The 20,948-nt window shown below is 38.8% G+C and overlaps 1 protein-coding gene and 1 long non-coding RNA gene across 3 annotated transcripts in view; one reads left to right on the plus strand and one right to left on the minus strand.

Annotated features, from left to right (window-relative positions):
- The window catches only part of MKLN1 (muskelin 1, intracellular mediator containing kelch motifs), a 386,600-nt gene that overhangs the window by 218,438 nt on the left and 147,214 nt on the right, over positions 1 to 20,948 (plus strand). Inside the window, exon 1 of one of the 2 annotated variants that reach the window (XM_011939627.1) lies at positions 7,624 to 8,160. The exons of the other annotated variant lie outside the window; for it this stretch is intronic. Within the exon in view, the coding sequence (XP_011795017.1) occupies positions 8,063 to 8,160 (98 nt within the window). The 5' untranslated portion in view covers positions 7,624 to 8,062. Of the gene's footprint in view, positions 1 to 7,623; positions 8,161 to 20,948 lie in introns of those variants that run through there. 2 annotated transcript variants of the gene reach the window in all.
- Positions 3,837 to 7,943, minus strand: LOC105510038. Its single transcript, XR_001001515.1, has 4 exons — positions 7,790 to 7,943; positions 7,026 to 7,153; positions 4,341 to 4,458; positions 3,837 to 3,911 (listed from the first exon to the last, which is right to left on the minus strand). It is a non-coding gene; the product is annotated as an uncharacterized LOC105510038 (long non-coding RNA).

Here is a 20,948-nt window from a genome sequence, read left to right on the forward strand (position 1 = left end):
CCCAAGTAATTTATAGATTCAATGCTATTCCCATTAAGCTACCATTGAGTTTCTTCGCAGAATTTGAAAAAACTACTTTAAATTTCATATGGAACCAAAAAATAGCCTGCATAGCCAAGACAATCATAAGCAAAAATAACAAAGTTGGAGGCATCACACTACCTGACCTCAAACTATACTACAAGGCTACAGTAACCAAAACGTCATGATACTGGTACCAAAACAGATAATAGACCAATGGAACAGAACAGAGACCTCAGAAATAACACCACACATCTACAACCATCTGATCTTTGACAAACCTGACAAAAACAAGCAATGAGGAAAGGATTCCCTGTTTAATAAGTGGTGCTGGGAAAACTAGCCATATGCAGAAAACAGAAACTGGACCCCTTCCTTACGCCTTATACAAAAATTAACTCAAGATAGATTAAAGACTTAAATGTAAAATCCAAAACCATAAAAACCCTAGAAGAAAACCTAGGCGATACCATTTAGGACACAGGCATGGGCAAAGACTTCATGACTAAAACACCAAAAGCAACTGCAACCAAAGCAAAAACTGACAAATGGGATCTAATTAAACTAAAGAGCTTCTGCACAGCTAAAGAAACTATCACCAGAGTGAACAGGCAACCTACAGAATGAGAGAAAAATTTTGCGATCTACCCATGTGTCAAAGGTCTAATATCCAGAATCTACAAGGAACTTAAACAAATTTTCAAGAAAAAACAAACAACCCCATCAAAAAGTGGGCAAAGAATATGAACACACACTTCCAAAAGAAGAGATTTATGTGGCCAAAAAACATGAAAAAAAGCTCATCATCACTGGTCATTAGAGAAATGCAACTGAAAACCACAGTGAGATGTTATCTCATGCCAGTTACAATGGCAATTATTAAAAAGTCAGCAAACAGATGCTGGCAATGCTGTGGAGAAACAGGAAAGCTTTTACACTTGTTGGTGAGAGTGTAAATTAATCCAACCATTGTGATTGTGGAAGACAGTGTGGTGATTCCGCAAGGATCTAGAACCAGAAATACCATTTGACCCAGCAATCCCATTACTGGGTATATACTGAAAGGGTTATAAATCATTCTGGTATAAAGACACACACACATGTATGTTTGCTGCAGCACTTTATAATAGCACGGACTTGGAACCAACCCAAATGGCCATCAATGATAGGCTGGATAAAGAAAATGTGGCACATATACACCATGGAATACTATGCAGCCATAAAAAAGAACGAGTTCATGTCCTTTCCAGGGACATAGATGAAGGTGGAAACCATCATTCTCAGCAAATCAACACAGGAACAGAAAACCAAACACCACATGTTCTCACTCATAAATGGGAGTTGAACAATGAGAACACATGGACACAGGGAGGGGAACATCACACACTGGGGCCAGTCAGGGAGTGGGGCCAAGGGGAGGGAGAGCATTAGGACACATACCTAAAGCACGTAGGGCTTAAAACCTAGATGACAGTTGGTAAGTGTAGCACACAACCATGGCACATGTATACCTATGTAACAAACCTGCACATTCTGCACATGTATCACAGAATTTAAAGTAAAATTAAAAAAAAAAAAAGAAAAACTTTTCAAATCTCTCATTATCAGGTATTAGCCAGCACAAATAGCTGTTATTCCTGGCTTTTGAACTTTAAAAAAAAAAAAAAGGTATGCTTCCAAATGACTCACCAAAACCAGTAAGCCTTAATCAAGGTTATGACTTAACCAAGGCTGCATGGGGCATCTCCAAAGGAGGTGCAACACAGTCCTCACAAGACCCAGAATCACCCCAAAGACAGCTCAAAGAAAGGAGTTTAGCCACAAGTGAAGTACAATTCACATTTCTGTCTGGCCATGATTTCTAGGATCTCAGCTTCTCGGCTGAGTACTCACAAAGGCCCAAATGGTCTGTATGTGCCACAAATGGAAAAAGACAGGAAATCAAAAGTTGTCCATGGAAGGGATAAGGATCAATTACAAATGGTATCCCAAATGGTCAAGAATCATACAATACTTTAAAACAAATAAGATTAGCTCCCTGGCCAGCAATTGCACTCAGGCTACAGTGGTGAAAGCACCAAATCCTAGGCATTTTATCGCTGGGTGGAGTGTTTTCTTTGTTTTTGTTTTTGTTTGTGTATTTGTTTTTTGGTAAATCTTACAGGGAATCCAAAGCAGGCAGTTTAAGCATTTAAGGATTTTATCTTGTTTTAGATCTGATCTCATCTGGAATGCTGCTTAGCTAATTCCCTGAATGTTAGCATTTTAAAGACATGATAAGATTTAAAGGGTACTGTCTGATAGTGGGTCAATAAATCAGTGTGTATTAGTTCATTCTCACACTGTTATAAAGAACTACCCGAGACTGCATAATTTATAAATAAAAGAGGTTGAATTGACTCACAGTTCTGCATGGCTGGGGAAGCCTCAGGAAACTTACAATCATGGTGGAAGGTGAAGGAGAAGCAAGCACCTTCTTCACAAGGCAGCAAGACAGAGAAAGCCAGAAAGGGAACTGCCAAACACTTTTTTTTTTTTTATTATACTTTAAGTTCTAGGGTACATGTGCATAACGTGCAGGTTTGTTACATATGTATACTTGTGCCATGTTGGTGTGCTGCATCCATCAACTCTTCAGCACCCATCAATTCATCATTTATATCTGGTATAACTCCCCAATGCAATCCCTCCCCCCTCCCCCCTCCCCATGATAAGCCCCAGTGTGTGATGTTCCCCTTCCCGAGTCCAAGTGATCTCATTGTTCAGTTCCCACCTATGAGTGAGAACATGCGGTGTTTGGTTTTCTCTTCTTGTGATAGTTTGCTAAGAATGATGGTTTCCAGCTTCCAAGTCTTTGCTGTTGTGAATAGCGCCGCAAACTCATCCTTTTTTATGGCTGCATAGTATTCCATGGTGTATATGTGCCACATTTTCTTAATCCAGTCTGTCACAGATGGACATTTGGGTCCAGATCTCGTGAGAACTCCCTCACTATCATGAGAACAGCACGGGGGAAACTGCCTCCATGATCTAATCACCTCCCACCAGGCTTCTCCCCCCACACATGGGGATTACAAATCGAGATGACATTTGGTTGGAACACAGAGCCAGACCATATCACAGTGTCATTCACTAGACCTGGGTAGAAAAAATTTTGTTGGATCTGCATTTTTATAGTCTCAGCAGTCTTATTCCCATTCTGTTGTTGTTCTACTTGTTCCTTCTGCTCTAAATTTAAATTCATTTCCCCTGAGAGAAGGAAATGTGTACATTGTGAAATTTTAAAAAATCTCTGCCTAAGAAATGTATGGAGGCCAAGGGAAGAAGCAGAAAGGGATGAGTTCAGATCACAGAGCTGGAAGGAAAAGGAGGATCTGGAGGTGAAAGGGAGAAAGACTCCGAAGTCTTTTTAAATAGTTTCAAATATCCCTTTGTTTACCTCTTGAATGAAGGTGATTTTTTCTTTCAGGATTTCTTTTAGAAGTTTTTAGGTGCCAGTGGAAGTAAGTCTCATATTTACATGTCTGGTTCTAAAACCAGCTCTTTCCAATGGTGTGTACAAATAAATGACTTTAGGTATATCAAAAGATGCCCATTTTTGGTCACTGTTGCCTATGATCATTCCAGGTTAGATGGGTCTACTTTCCCAGACACTACAAGACAGTACCCCATAAATTGTATATGTAATTCCAGCAGGTATTTTTAAAAAGAGTGTTCAGGTTTTGAACACTCTTATTATTGATTTCTCATAATTCAGGAACTTTTCAAAAGTGACCAAAGCCAGGAATGTGTTTAGGATCAAACTGTGGCATGTCTTGGACTGTCTCTAATTGTCAGATGGCAACAGAGTCCTCAAGGTATGGGCAACCAGACCCTCATCTTACGTCCATCTGGAAGAGCAAAAGGGGTATACATTTCAGTTACGAACTAACAGGAATTGGTTAAAATTAAAGACTAATTCAGAATTGTCAAGCGATAGTAAACAACTGCTATCTCAAAGGCACACAATATAAAATGAAACCACTGGTGCCTAACTGCCAGTTCTTTCACTCAAACCTCTGCTGTGAGACAGAGGTGAAAAAACCTTGACCCAAACCCCTGGTTCTGAAGCAGAGGCAGAAAAACCATGACCTGCACCTCTGCTGTAAGACAGAGCGGGGAAAAAGGCAGAGCTCTTTACCCGGATCTTCTGTCCAAAGACAGAGACCAAAGCCCTCACACTTAAAGGAAAGAAAGGGTTTAAAAAACAGCCCAAATAAAGTCTGGGCCTTCAACCCAAGAGTGGGAGGTCCACATTCAGGAGAACTCGCCTGAAACACCTGACGAGGCTTCTGAAGGAGGAGAGTTCACACTGGTACCAAGCGTTGCTTTCAGAGAGAAACACCAGGTGTGTGGGGAATCAGTCCGTATCCTGCTGACTTACTCTAGATGTTCGACCTAAAAGGAAGAAGTTGAGGCAAAATTAATATAAGTTGGGAGTTTATTTGGGCCAAGCTTGATGACTGCAACTCGGGAACATAGATTCAAGTTGCCTTGAATATACACTCTGAGTAGCAGCAGTTGCAAGTGGATTTTTAAAGGGAAAGATGAGGCAGTTCCTGAGTTATTTACCAAGAATTTACATTAAAATAAAACAAGATACTGATTGGCTATACATTATGAAACTATAGGATGTGGGTTATAATGTCTGGTGCAGCATTAATCTGTAGCTTAATGTTTAGCTTGTGTGGCAATAGTAAGCAGTTTCAAGAGACAAATACACAGCTTAAAAGTAGGGGAGAAGGACAAGATCGCTGTTTCACTTTAATGCCTCTCTGGGCCTCATAATTTAAAAGGATTTGCATTCCTCAGATAAAGTTCTTTTCTTAACATTTAAAAAAATTTTCGGCTCAGTATCATAATATAACTATCTGTATTTATGTTAACATAGGAATGCTTTAAATTATTTTGCCATTTATAAAATTTGTGATGCAGGAAAGCCACACTATCCTGTGTCTTTACCTTCTGAGTAGCAATTATACCTCTGGGATACAGGTTTGTAGTCTGAAAAGTGCTGGCATTTTTTTTTTCCTTTGCAACTCAAAAGTCTCTAATTCAAGTTCTCTTTTAGCATTATTCATTCATTCTTTGATAAATATTTACTGAACATCTTCTATTTGCTAGGCACATCAAGAGGACTGAGGATACAACTGTGAACAAGATATGTACGACTCTTATCTTCATGGGAGCTATCATTTAGAGAGAAAGAGAAATAAAGAGGAAATTAAAATCTATTGTGATGTGTGCAAAGATAAAGAGGGAAACTTAGAGTGCTAAGAGAAATGTAAAAAATGTTACCTCTCTTGTGTTAGCTTGCATAGGAAAAAAAAAAAATGAAGAAAACGGTCACCTAATCCCAAAGCAGGTGATGAAGAAAGATTTTCGGACAGACGCAGTGGCTCACACCTGTAATCTCAGCACTTTGGGAGGCCGGGCCGAGGCAGAAGGATCGCTTGAGCCCAGGAGTTCAAGACCAGCCTGGGCAACAGAGGGAAACCCGGTGTCTACAAAAAAATCAAAAAAGTAACTTGGTGTGGTGACGTCTGCCTACGGTCCCAGCTACATGGGAGGCTGAGGCAGGATGACCCTTTAAACCCAGGAGGTCAAGGCTGCAGTGAGCCATGTTCATGTGACTGCACTGCATCCTAGGTGACAGAGTCAGAGTGAGACCCCGTCTCAAAAAAAAAAGAAAACCAAAAAAATTTCCAGGACTAAATAGTCTACAGGATGAGCTGGAGTTAGCCAGGTAAAGTATGGTAAAGAATATTTCAAGCCTGGCTTAGAGTAAGCCCTGGAGGCTACAGAGAACATGGACTCTATGGGAACAAATTCAGTGTGCTAGTGAGTGGACAGATGTCAAAAGCGCAAAGGAGAAAGATGGGGGGTGGGGGCAAGGGAAGCCGGAGAGAAAAATCAAGGTAGATTATGAAGGGCCTCTGTTAAACAGTTTAGAAGGGGGCTGAAAGTCACCAAAAGGATTTAAGCCTAAGAAGAACTAGTTAGTATGTGTTTTTTAAAAAGATTGCTCAGGAACTATGTCGGGAAAAGAACAAGGACTTGACTTACATTAAGGTGAGAAGTGGAATTAGAAAATCTGGGGCCCAAAGGAATTGGGGTGAGTTAATTCCTCCCCTTTAAAGTGTCTATTTTCTCCAAAGATAACCACCATATCCTCTCTGGGGCTAACATTCTCTGGCCCTTTCCCATGGTCTCTGACAGCTCCCAACCCAAGTCACTAGGGTTACAGCATTCCCTTAAGGAACACATACTTTTCCAACCTGCTGCAGCACACAGAGCACATGTACTTTTTCATTTTACTGTATTTTATTTATTTTTCCAAGACAAGAGTTTCACTCTGTTTCCCAGGCTGGAGTGCTGGTGTGATCTTGGCTCGCTGCAACTTCCACCTCCTGGGTTCAACTGATTCTCATGCCTCAGCCTCCCAAGTAGCTGGGATTATAGGTGTATGTCACCACACACAGCTAACTTTCGTATTTTTAGTAGAGACAGGGTTTCACCATGTTGACCACTCTGGTCTCGAACTCCTGACCTCAGGTGATCCACCTGCCTCGGCCTCCCAAAGTGCTGGGATTACAGGTGTGAGCCACCATGCCTGGCCAAGCACATGTAATTTTAAAGGTGAACGTACTTGTGGCCTTTCTTATTTTATTTTATTTTTGTTATTTTAGAGATGGGGGTCTTGCTATGTTGACCAGGCTGGTCTCAAACTCCTGGGCTCAAGTGATCCTCCCACCTGGACCTCCCAAAGTGCTGGGATTACAGGCGTGAGCCATTGTGCCCAGCCTGGCCTTTCTATTTGGCTTTTTTGATCTGATATCCTAGGAGAGCCTATCATTAAATTTCCACCTATAGAAACAGGAAGTCAGGAAAGGACTTGAGGGAGTTTCGGCAGGTTAATGATTACAACGGAAAGAGAATACAATTATTGAGGTGTTTTGACTCACTTGGCCATTTCCTGAGAAACTCTGCTTGAATTTTTCCACTCTTCAGGTGGAGATTATGACACTGTCCAGGCTTTCAGGAGTCTAACCTCTTAGACAATAAAAGACATACTCTTTGGTAACTGCAGTGGCTAAGCCAAGGAATAAATATGCGTAACTACGACAAACAGGTACTTGATGAGAATATTACCTAAAACTGCCAGATATTTAGACCAAGTGCTCCTTTTGTTATAAGAAGCTGTTATGATGTCCATATGGTTTTCAGGGCTGCTGTTCCGTCTAAGAAGGAATAGTCTTTTTCCTGAACTTCTCTCTCGCTGAACTTTTAGGCTACAATTATGTCAGTTCAAAGTGGGCAGATTTGCCAACTGAAAAAATGATGACACGCAGCTTCCCCACTCGGTCTGTGGGTGAACGTCATTCCCGAGGAAACCAATGCCACAAGATTAGTAGGACGCGGATCACAAGAAATGTTTACAATGCAGGGCATCACAGACTGCAAACCAAACAGGGTAGGAGGACACGGGACCATTTCCTTTTCCTGTCTCCATCTGACTCTGGAAGGCGGGGACAAGACATTTAAAACCAGGACCATTCCAGGAGGACAACATATTAGCTACCGCCCTCCAGCTCCTTTCAGTGTTGTTTCCGTAAAGGACTTACAAACTGGCGAGGGCAGTGGCTTCCAAAAGCGCACAGGCGTGCCTTTTCCAACTTGGTCTTCTTATTTTCCTTTTCTGCTCGTAATCATCTTGGCTTGTCCTTACCTCTGCTTGTAAGAAAAGTCCTTTGCGCCATTCCCCTCCAAGCCCCAGGGAAGAGCTTACACCTCAGACCCAGTGTCGCTCGGCCGTCAAGGAGCGAGCCACGCGGAAAACCCCGAGATAGGACCGTGGCCCCTAGCTGGGCCCGGGTAACCATGCGGGGCAGGGAGCGCAGACTGCCGGGGAGGGCGGCGGCCCCTTTAAGAGCAGGCCACGCCCCCTCCGCTCCTCCGTTCGCGGCCAGCGGTCGGTGGCGGCCGCTACGGTGCTGACAAGATGGCGGCCGGCGGAGCTCTCGCTGCGGCGCCGGAGTGCCGGCTTCTCCCCTACGCGCTACACAAGTGGAGCTCCTTTTCCTCCACCTACCTTCCCGAGTAAGTGCCGGGCCCTGAGCTCGTGCTGTCCCACTCTTCCGCGTCAGCACTTTTGGGCCAGGGGTGCAATGGAGGGCAGCCGAGCCGAGAGGCCCAGGCGGGGCCTGCTGAGGGGGACGTGCGGCCTCCGGAGTCTTAGTTCAGCTGCTGAGAGCGTTGCTCGGCCCCGCTCGGGAAGGGGTTAGGGTCCTGAGAGCGAGCCCAGGGAGAAGGAGAGAGGTGTGTGGTGGATCCGGGGCGCGCACAGGAGAACCGGAAGCCCAGTTCTGCGCTTGGGATTTGGGGGTTGAGGTTGAGGAGGGCTTAGGGGACGGGCGGCCCTGGGAGGTGGGGCAGGAATCCGAGCTTGCGGGGCCTGGCCCGCTTGCAAACTACCCCGAATGTCTGAGGTCGTCCGAGGTGGTCGGCGTCGGGGGACATGTCGTTCAGTCGATTGCTGCTGGGACAAAGTGGAAAGCCGAGGAGTGCCTATTCCAGAGTGGGGTCATTAAAAGTGATTAGCTCTAGAGTAGTGTTACAAGTCACGGAAGGCTGAAAAGTTGTGGAATCCATCTGAATCCTAGCAGGCGGGGAGAAGTTGTAGGATTGGCAGACGTTGTCTTTAATGCCTGGAAGTTCTGAAAAAGATAGGGAGTGGGAAGGAGTGACATTACCGAAGAATTTCAGTATTACAGCTCATTAGAAGATGGGTTTTTATAGACACAGACCCGTTTCCCAACACAGAAACTCAAACATAGAAAAATCTGGCTTTAATGAATTTGATTTTCAACACCGGCTTTGTCTTGATCCCTGATTTAGGTGTTAAAAAAGAGTTCACTTGCATTGTTAGGGTTTTTTGTTTTTTTTTTTCTCTCTAGCAAGTTCCTTCTGAAATGCTGAAAATACTCTTACATAGTATCTTATTTATCTTTGGCTTATCTTTGAAAGGAGGAGCAAATCTAACTCCAATTTTACGTGCTAGTGGAGAAACTGGCTTAGTAAAGGCTTAAGAGCTGTGCAGATCCTGAAGAAAAGTGCCAGTTGTCCCTTTAACCATTTCACAGGACCGAAACGATTTTATGAACAAAACAAATTAATCAATAATGTATTTTACTGAATATTTTGCTAAACAAAAAAGTGGCTAGATCTGTGAAGCATACTCAAGTAAGTTTTCCACCTATATTTGAGAAATTCTTCACATTTATCCAAATTTGATTTCACTGGTTATATCAATGAAGAATCTCAAAATGGAGCTGCAACTGGAAGAATCTGTCTTGACTGCCAGCCTCCCGTTTTATTCACCAGGTCAAGGGTTGGCATTCAGTAGGATCTGGCCCAATGAAGGGTGCCAAGTGACCTGTGGTTTGATCTGGCCTGCGTAGCCTATTCATGGCCGTATCCCTGATTGATGCTGAAACCCAACTTTCAGTTTGGGAGTGAGCCAGGTAAACATTCCAGCCATGTACTTGGAGTTGAAATGTGGCCGTATGTACTTGACCTCTGATATTCTGGGTTATCATGTTCTTGAATCTGAAGTTATTCAGCTTTTTTTTATACTCAGGCTAGGATTATGGACAGTTGGGAATTGGTGTGGCATTGTTTGATCTAATTGTAGAGACATTTTTCTGGTCTTGAATTGGCCTATTTCCAGGATGTCACTCCTTAAATTTTTAGTGTAGGCCTGAGGCTTGGATAATACAAGTACTATTTGCGTTATCTGTTGTACAGACATTTTAAGAAAGTACATTTCAAGCAGGAAATGATTTAGTGGGATGGCAACTTTAATCTGACTTTGTGTCTTGTTACTCTGGCCCCTGGTTTGCAGTGGGCAGAACACTAGTTTTGGAGTTAGAAAGCAACAATATGAGATTGGAGAAATACATTGCTGCAATTTTCTCAAGTACATACATAAAATAGTATTTAATACACATGTAACTTTCGTACACTTCCATTTACTGTATCTTATTTAATCTTTATGACATGTTGGAGAATATTATGTCTGCTGGGTTGGTGTGTGTCATGCCTAAATTATAAAACTCTTGGCTCTGAACTTCTTTTAGCAAGCAAAGATGTTACTCCTCTGTGTGACAGAAGATGTAAGAAAGGGATTGACTTTACTTACCTTTGCCCTAAAATCCTCTCTAGCAGCAATTGCTGTATCCTTATTGGTAGTGGAAACCGTATTAAGGTACTTCTTAAACAGGTCTCATTTTAGGTAGACATTTGTTGAAATTGTCCACAAAGTGGCACGTATTTGTTGACATAGATATAAGCATTTCGAGGTGGCAGTAATAAATCAGTAACAAAAATGGTAAACAGTTGTGATGTGCCATCCATTTGCTAGGCTCTCTGATGAATATTTTTAAGTGTACTAACTCATTTAATCCTTACTACAGTCCCAGGAGGAATCTCCATTTGCCAGATGTTGGAAACAGGTAGGGAGAAGTTAAAACAGTTAAAACTTGCCTAAGGTCACACAGCTATGATGGAGCCAGAATTTGAATCAAGGTAGTCAGGCTCCACAGTCTGTGGTTTTTAACTATAGTGTTTTACTGCTTCTGCACAAAGGTATATATAGTACAGGAAATCAGAACTTTAAGAGCTCTTGTATTAAAGGCACTTACATTTTAGTTGTGTAAAGAAATGTGAAGTCATTAAAAAAATTGAACAATTTTATCTCTGTTTTCTTTCTAAGGACTTAGAATTTTTTTTCCCTTCTTCCAGAGGCAGAAAAAATAAACATTTCCCCTTTCAACTCTTTTTGATTTATTTGGACTTTAAGAATGTTAAAGTGGATCCAGTTATAGGGAACACATTTTTACTTTTAGACTAAAAAAAAGGCCTTTTATTTTTGTGTGCTTAGAAGAGATTGCCTGTATTTTACTTTTTTCTGAAATTTACACCTAATTTAAGAATTAAATACACTTATTTAAATAATTCATAGAATTACATATACTCGTATACATAAAAATACTTTGTAAACTGCTAATCCCTGTACTCAAATGTTTATTTTTGTACCTAATAATGATGCTAGCTACAATTTGTTGAGCACCTAATATATGCAAGATGCTTTTTGTATACAGTTTTGTTTAATTCTTGGCACATACCTGTAAGATAGGTATTATATATGTGTGTGTGTTTTGCAGAAGATGAAACTGAGGTCCATACAGGGTAAGTAGCTTGCCCAGGGTCATACAGGTTTTCAGAGGCTTGACAAGTTTTCTGACTTAAAAACTATTGCATTGTGACTTTAATAACAGTCACCACTTATTGAGTACCGTCTATTCTTCAGGCTCTGTACTGAGCATTTAGCATGTGTTCTTTGATGTAGTCTTCACAAAAACCCTATGAGATAAATATTATTATTCTATTTTAGAGCTAGGAAAAGTGAGATTCAGAGAGGTAAGTTAACTTGCCCAGGTCTAAGAGTTGAAAATGTAAGAGGGGCAGGACAGGGTGGCTCACACCTGAAATCCCTGCACTTGGGAGGCCAAGTCTGGAGGATCACTTGTGCCCAGGAGTTTGAGGTCAGCATGGGCAACACAGTGGGACCCCATCTCCAATAATAATAATAATAATGAGGAGGAGGAAGAAAATGTAGGTGATAAGGTTCTCATCTTGGGCCTTTTGACTTCTTCTGTTACCAAAGCTGCTCATTATTATACATGGCTATTGTATATGTCTAATTGAGAGTACAGATAAGAAGTGCTCTAGGGTTAGACCAGCAAGAGAGGGAAAAATAGATTTTATCTTGATGTGTAAGATTTTAGTATACTCATGAGAACTGGGAGAAACTTTGAAAGTATTTTTTACATATTAGGTAATTTCATCGGTGTAGAATGATTCTTATCTTGTTTACATATTATTGAATGACTTAGATAATTTAGATGATAAAATCTGATAGATTTTTAAGTGTGTTTACCTTTTTCCTGTTAGTCTTATTACTTAAATAGTACTTAAAATAGTACCTTGTGTCAACATGTGATTGATTCATGGTTCAGAGTACAAATATTATGATTTGACAACTAGAATAGAAGATGAATTTATTTCAACTATTTTTAAAACTAATTTTAAAATTTCACATTTGAAAATGAATATAGGCTAGGCACAGTGGCTCATGCCTGTAATCCTAGCACTTTGGGAGGCTGAGGCAGGACCATCACTTGAGGCCAGGAGTTTGAGACCAGCCTGGGCAACATAGTAATACCCCATCTCTACAAAAGGAAAAAAATATATAAATATTTATATATTTTTGTTACATAAAACATATATGCATATTTATATGTTATTACGTAAAAAATATGTAAGTGTGTATATATATATATTCTTTTCTTTCCTCTTCGTCTCTACAAAAGAAAAAGCACCTCATCAACACTCCATGTCTAAGAAAGAAAAAATAGACACTTTTTACATAATATATTAAAATATACTTTATATATATTTTAATATATATTTTGATGTAAAAAATGCTCTACGTTTGTTATGGAATATTTGTAAAATATGGACCCGCAGAAACAAAATTTAAATTACCCTTGATAACACTACCTAAAGATCACTAGTCACTCTTTAAATACTGATTATCATTCCACATCTTGTACTGTAGATGTATATGTTTTTCAGTTTACTATTGTCCTCTGTTTATTGTTCTGTATTTGCTTTTTCCTCCTTAACAAATAATAAATATTTCCTTATGTTATTAAATATTCTTCTATATTTTCTTTTTTTTTAAGGGACAGGGTCTTGCTCTGTCACAGTGGCATGATCATAGTTCACTGCAGCCTCGACCTCCTGGGCTCAGGTGATCCTCTGGCCTCAGTTTCTCAAGTAGCTGGGACTACAGGCACATGCCATCCTGCCTGGCTAATTTTTTTTTTTTTTTTTGTAGACAGAGTCTTGGTCTATCACCCAGACTGGAGTTTAGTGGCACCATCCTGGCTCACTGCAAACTCCGCCTCCTGGGTTCAAGCGATTCTCGTGCCTCAGCCTCCTGAGTAGCTGGGATTACAGGAGTGCGCCACCACACCTGGTTAATTTTTTTATTTTTGGTAGAGACAGGGTTTCACCATGTTGGCCAGGCTGGTGTTGAACTCCTGACCTCAGGTGATCCACTTGCTTTGGCCTCCCTAAGTGCTGGGATTACAGGCATGAGCCACCATACCCAACCAAGCCAACCAAGCCTGGCTAACTTTTTAAATTTTTTGTAGAGATGGGGTCCCACTATGTTGCCCAGGCTGGTCTCCAGCTCCTGGGCTCAAATGATCCTCCCACTTCACTGCCCCAAAGTGCTGGGATTATAGGTGTGAGCCACTGTGCCCAGCCAAAATTTATTTATTATGGATGCATTATATTCCATGTAATGACTTTATGTCATGTTGTTTAATTGGTCCCCTGTTATTAGACATTTAGGCTTTATGGCTTTATTTTATTTTCATTTGTGTTTGTTGTTGTTTGACCATTATGAGTCATGAGGTAATATTGCTTTACAGAAATTTTTTTTTTTTTTTGAGATGGTATTTTGCTCTTGTTGCCCAGGCTGGAATGCAATGGCATGATCTTGGCTCACCTCAACCTTCGCCTCCCAGGTTCAAGCGATTTTCCTACCTCAGCCTCCCAAGTAGCTGGGATTACAGGCATGTGCCACCACACCCAGCTAATTTTTTGTATTTTTAGTAGAGACGGGGTTTCTCCATGTTGGTCAGGCTGGTCTCGAACTCTTGACCTCAGGTGATCCACCCACCTTGGCCTCCCAAAGTGTTGGGATTACAGCCACTGCGCATAGCCTGGAAAAAAAGTTTGAACTCATTGGTGATAAATTCCTAGATGTTGAGTTGCTGGATTAAAGATACCAGTTTTATTTTCCTTCTATCTGTGTGGACTACTCTGGGTTCATTTTGGCATTATCCTTGGTAATTTGGAAGAAAACATGTTTAAATCAGAGACAGATCCTTAGAGATGTCTAGAGATTGCTTATATAATTCAAAAGTGATAATACTCCCAATAACTTTTTTGTTTCTTTGTCCTCTATCCCTTTATTTTAGCTTTTAAGTGAATTTTGATTTTATTAATCACATATGGTTGAAAATAGAACTTATTTATGAAATTTATTATGTATTTGGTGTACAGATAATGGTGGGTATGCAAATGGATTTGAGAGGTCTTGTTACAGTAATTCTGTAGGCTCCTGCAACCTAGAATTTGTGAACCCCTGGTTTGGAGGCACGCAACTCCCAGGAGACTGGAGACTATTATGCCCTTCCTTTTCTTCCTTTTCTCCCTATCTTAAACTGAGATTTAAAGACACTGGCCTTGCTTGGGAACCTACTGGCCACTGAAAGTTCTGTATTTTTCAGTCTGGGACTCTTAGAAATTCAGAAAAATAAAAACACTCAGGATGGAAGAAATGTGGTAGGTAGACTCAGGATGATAATTTGAATCTGCAGAGCTGATTCCTAGAATTAGATATTTGTGACTTTTGGCAAGTTATGATTCTTTTCTGAGCATCAGTTTCTTCTGTAGAAATACTTTTTATCTTGATCAAATAAATGTTGAGAGGTTTATGTACAGTTTTTGGGGCAGATGGGTAAATGGTCCTATTATTTGCATTAACTTTTAGGTAAATATTTAAATAGGTTTTTAATAAATGATTTTTGGCCTGATACAAAGACTTTGTGATATTTTACATGTAAATAAGATACATTTCAGCCACTTGTGGCAATGAGTTTGCTGTATTTCAGTCATTCAAAAATAATTTTTGGAAATATGAAAGATTTTCTAGACTTTACATAGTCTATAGAGATACAGCTATTTATAATAGACATTTTAATATGTATAAAATGTTTCAAAGAATGAACAGTTGAGAATTTAGAGATCCCTAATTACTATTTGTTTATAATATCATTTGTTAGAAATCTCTGATAAGGGACGATAGAGTGGAAAATTTATAAAATTTTTAGGTCTTTGTAGGTTCAATCTTAGGATAGTTCACCCGGGTATCTTCTCTACTACCGGATTTCCCAGGGCTTGTTTTGTGAATGGCTGATTCTGTACATTGTTGCTTATTAAGGGATGGTCAGATAAAGCTCTGAGAAGTCCAGCAGTATTATCATCAATGAATATGGGGGACTTTTGAAGAAAATATTTCTTAACATCTTTGCACATTGGGGAGATGTTTCAGTTAGAAAAAAATTTTTTTGTTGTTTAGTGAGAACTTCATGACTTGGTTATGAATATTTGTAAAAATCCGTGAAGTCAAAGCAACATTCTGTAGAATACTATATATATGTTTATTTATACTGTAGATAAACAGAGATACTGTTGAATGGGTTTTGCTTATGATGAAATGTTACTTATTAAGATTAATCCATGTTTTAAAAAGTATACAAAGAGAAAGGAAATATCATTTATAGTCATTATCTAGTAATAATTTAAGTAGTCTAATATAAATCTGTCATTTAAAAAGTTATTGAATGGCAGTTAATTAGATTAAAGTACCCTAACATAACTTATATTTTGAATTGGTAGTTAATAATAATTGGAAAACTAGGCTATGTTTAGTCATAAGAGTGTAGGGTTTCCTCTCAACGCATTTTAGCTGTATCCCACAAGTTTTGGTATGTTACATGTTCATTGTCATTTATGCAAAAATGTTTTTCAAATTTTATTTTGGCTTATTCTTTGACCTGTGGGTTTTTTTTTTTTTTTTTAACAAGTGTATTGCTTTTTGAACATTTGGGGATTTGCTAGTTATGTTTCTGTTACTAATTTCTTAATTTCACTATGATTAGAGAACACACTGTGGATAGTTTTAGACCTTATTGATACTTATTTTACAGCTCAGCCTTTTTATAAATGTTTATGTACCCTTGAAAAGACTATGCATTCTGCTGTTAACTACAGTCTTCTATGTACTTTGTTAAGTTCAAGTTTGTAAATTGTGTAATTGTGTTGTTCAGATCTTCTCTATCCTTACTGAATTTTTTTTGCCTTTTTTTCTATTCATTACAGAGAGGTGTCTTGAGGTTAAGTGTTAAATGTGTCTTACTGTGATTGTGGATTTGTATATTTCTCCTTTTAGTTCTATACAGAACTAAACTGTATGCTTTATATATTTTGAAGTCATATTACTAGGCACATACAAACCTATCTTTCTAGTACATTGACTCTTTATCGTTATAACATGTCCCTTTTTATCTCTAGTAACACTTGTCTCTCGTCTCAAAGTCATCTTAGTATAGCTACGCCTGCTTTGTTTTGGCTACTGTTTGCTTGTGTGGTATAACTTTCCCTCTCCTTTTTGCTTTTAATGCTTCTGTAGCTTTATATTTGAGGTCTGTTTCTTGTTAAGAATAAACAGATTTTTGTTTGCCTGTTTTTAATTAAATCTGAAGTGTATTTAGCTTATTAACAGTAAATATAATTATTGATAAAGTTGGGTTTATGGCTATTTTATTGTTTTCTGTTTGTCATACTGGTTCTATATTCTATTTTCTCTCCATTGTTGCCTTCTTTTGAATTAATCAAGTGTTTTAAAAAATGTTATTTTATTCCTCCCTTTAATAGCTTGTTATATATTCTGTTACTGTTCTTTTGGTGGTTTACCACAAGCATTCTTGTGGTACATTAGAGTTGCATGTTCATTAAGATTTTGAAAAACAACATCTCAGACATTGTCAGGACCCTAGAAAACTTTAATAGCATTTATCATTCTCCTGCTTTTATGTTGTCATTGCCATGCATTTCAAGTCTACATTTAAATCCAGAGACTGTTATTTTGTACAGTTAATATTTACCCTTTCCATTGTTCTTTATTTCCTTTTGTATTTACATGCTTCCATCTGAGATTAATTTTCCTCTGTCTGAAGAGCTCCTTTTGGGGAGTTTGGTGGTACTGAATTCTCAGTTTTTGCTTGTTTGAAATTCATTTATTTTCATCTTGGAAGAATATATTAACTGACTGTAGAGTTCTGCGTTATTAGCTGTTATTTCTTGAAGCACTTTAAAGGTCTCAGTTCATTGTTTTCTAGCTTCCATTGTTTCTGTTGCAAAATCAGCTGTCAGACTTATTGTTGCTTCTTGGAAGGTAATGTGACTTTCTTGTTCAGCTGCCTTTTTTTTTGTCTTTTCTCTTTTTCTTTACGTTTAAACAGCTTTTCAGTGATGCACCTAAGAATGGTTTTGTTTGTACTCTGAAGTTTCTGGCACCTCTTGAGTTTGTAGTATGAGATCAGTTGTGAAAAAATTTTGACCTTTCAAAAATATTGTTTCTGCCCTATTTTTGTCTGCTTTCCTCTGTGACTCCAATTAAATCTTTATTATACTTTTTATCATCCCCTGTGTGTCTCCTGCTCTCTTCTGTTATTTTTATAATTTTTTTCCTCCTCTTACTCCATTCTGGATAGTTTTTACTTGACTGTATTTCAGTTCATTTATTCTGTATTTAACTATGTCCAACCTGCTTTTTAATCCCATCTATTCTTAATTTTAGTTATAGTATTTTTTAGTTTTAGAATTTTTATTTGGTTCTCGCTTTTTAAGATAGATTCTGATTCTCATGTGAAAGTCTCTTGTCATGTATTTTTTGAGCGTATTAATCAAATTGCTTTAAAGTCTGTGTCTGAAAACTCCAGTATCTGGATCACCTATAGGCCTGTTTCCATCATCTTTTTCCTTTTGGTTTTGCATCTTGTTAGGTCGAATGATAATAATTAATATATTTGTATATTAATGTATGTTAATTATATATTCTATTGTATATTATATATATTATTATATGTGGATAATAACATAATAGTAATAATTATTATTAGGCAACTTTCTGATTGAGTGCCAGACACTATGTGCAGAATTTTAGATACAAATTTTGTATCTATAATGATACATTTCCCCAGATAGGATTCACGTATCTTCGGATTCACCCATCTTCTTGCAGGCAGGTAGAGATCACTGCAACTGTCAAGGACTGAGCTGACTTGAGGTTGGGTTTTCAGCCTTATAAACCTTGTTCTACCTGTAGTTGGCTTCCAACTTGTTAGTCCCTTAGAGATCTCAGTTAGATCTCAGTTAAGAGATTGGGTGTTTTTAGGGCTTCTCTAGCTTTTTTTTTTTCCGGACCCATGAGAGTTTTAAAAGCTCCTTCTTCCTTTTTAATTGCTTTCTGCTGGCTTTTTAGCCTTTTGCTATGTGCAGTTTAAAAGCTGACAAATCCCTCAAGAGGAAAATCAGTACTGAGTGTTGGATTTGTTCTTCTGTGCCTTCTTTCACTATGGGATCTTGACTCCTCAAGACTTAGCTACCAAGTTTTGTCCCCCTACTCCCATGATATTGCCAAAAACTTTGCTGACTTCTCTGCCTCCTAGTGGCTGTCCTTTTTTGGCTTCCCAGCCTCTTGTCCTGTGCCATTAAAGACATAGGTGACATGTCTTGAAAGGGAAAGCTGCACAGAATGTGAGATACCCTTCAGTGAGTTTCTTGCCACCTCAGAAAGTCTTCAGTGAGTTCTTAGCTACCTCAGAAAGTCTCTGATATTTTAAGAACTTTCTCCCTATTTAATACAAGTTTTCTATTCAAGAGGGAGTGTTGGTCTGCTACAGACTGTTCCGTCATATTCAAAAGCAGAAATCTTTCTGTGTTTAGTTCTTTTGAAATAGAGTGTTGTATCTTGTAGGCCTATGAGTTTCTCATGGTTATATTAATGTAATAACGTAAGACTTGATCCCCAGAGTTCTTTGTCTCTTGCTCAGTGTTTTCCTTCATTAACTGCTTATTCTTGCTATCTGATGGGAAAGAATTGTGGAACATAAATACAGTTGACCCTTGAACAACATGGATTTGAATTTGCAGGTCCACTTATACATGATTTTCTTCTGCTTCTGCCACCTTGAAACAGAAAGGTCAATCCCTTGTCTTTCTCCTCCTCAGCCCACTCAACGTGAAGATGACAAAAATGAAGACCCTTTATGATGATCTACTTCCATTTAATGAATAGTAAATATTTTTCTCTTCCTTTTAATTTTCTTAATAACATTTTCCTTTCTCTAGCTTATTGTAAGAATACAATAAGTATGTCATACATGTAACACATGAAATATGTGTTAATTGGCCCTTCATGTTACTGATAAGGCTTCTGGTAAACAGTAAGCTATTAGCAGTTAAGTTTTATGGGAGTCAAAAGTCATACATGGCTTTTTCATCTGCATGGGAGTTGGCGCCCCTATGCCCCGCATTGTTCAAGGGTCAACTAACTATAACATTTGTTAGCAGTTGTTTTATTCTTGATCTTAGCCAAAATGCTGAAAAGTGATTGTTAAGCAGTTGTTTTAAATGTTTATTAAGAGTTAAAATGAGATTTTACTTTTGGTTTTGTTAGTGATTTGCACATTTCTTTTGAGACTTACTTGTTTATAAGGTTAGGAAATTGAGAGTTGGTCAGGTGCAGTGGCTCATGCCTGTAATCCCAGCACTTTGGGAGGCGGAGGTGGACGGATCACTTGAGGTCAGGAATTCAGCCTGGCCAACATAGTGAAACCCCATCTCTACTAAAAATACAAAAATTAGCAGGACGTGGTGGTGCATGCCTGTGCTCCCAGCTATTTGGGAGGCTGAGGCATGAAAATTGCTTGCACCCAGGAGGCAGAGGTTGCAGCGAGCTGAGATTGTGCCACTGTACTCCAGCCTGGGTGACAGAGTGAGACTCAGTCTCAAAAAAAAAAAAAAAAAAGAAAATTGAGAGTTTAATCTTTAAGTATAGTATCTCCCTTCATATAATAAGATTTTTAAATTATCTACCTTTTTGTTAGAACTTTTATGGAATCTTATATTTCTATGAAGATGTAAGTCTAGAAAGAAGATACTTGGGTTTGGTGTAAACTTTTGTTTTGTAAATGTTAGTATTTAATACTTTAAAAATATTCCTACTTTTTTTTTTAGTATGACTAATATTTATTATGGCCAATATCACCTATGTATTTGTTGTTAAGGAAGTTGTCTTATATACATAGAAATTCTATAATAATTACTTTAAACAACCCGGATATGTTTGTTTTCCCTTCCTGTCACTGTCCTTTTTCTTCCCTTTTCCCTTTTGATTGAGAAGTTGCATCAGAAAAGTCATAAAATCTAACTACTGTTTATTCTTCAGCTGTCAGCTAAAATGTCACTTTCTCAGGAAATCCTCCTTGACCCCCCTTTCCCCATTGATCTGGCACCCACTCCCCTGGCCCTACAGTTAAATGTTTTCATAGCAACGAGTACCTATCTATCATTTTTTTACAGTTTGTAATTACAACTTTTTTTTTCTTTTTTGAGATGGAGTCTCGCTTTGTCGCCCAGACTGGAGTGCAGTGGTGCAGTCTTGGCTTACTACAACCTCCGCCTCCCAGGTTCAAACAATTCTCCTGCCCCAACCTCCCGAGTAGTTGGGACTACAGGTGCTCACCACCACACCTGGCTAATTTTTGTATTTTTAGTAGAGACGGAGTGTCATCATGTTGGCCTCAAACTCCTGACCTCAAGTGATCCACGTGCCTTGGCCTCCCAAAGTGCTGGGATTACAGGCGTGAGCCATTGTGCCCGGCTTCCTGTATTAAAATGTGTAATTATTCCTGTATTAAAATGTATAATTACTTGATTAATAGCTGTCTTCCCAAATAGACCAAAAACTCCATAGAATGTATGGAATTTTCCTTCATCATTGTAGTCCAAGCATGATATTTATTAAATGAGTAAATGAGTGAATTAACTAGCCATTTTGATTACCTTTCTCTTTTTAGTGCAGTTTTGGTTTAGGACTGTAAGGTGTCATATTGGCCATA

Source organism: Colobus angolensis, unplaced genomic scaffold (assembly GCF_000951035.1).
Source record: "Colobus angolensis palliatus isolate OR3802 unplaced genomic scaffold, Cang.pa_1.0 Scaffold182, whole genome shotgun sequence".
NCBI classification, from domain to species: Eukaryota; Metazoa; Chordata; class Mammalia; order Primates; family Cercopithecidae; genus Colobus; species Colobus angolensis.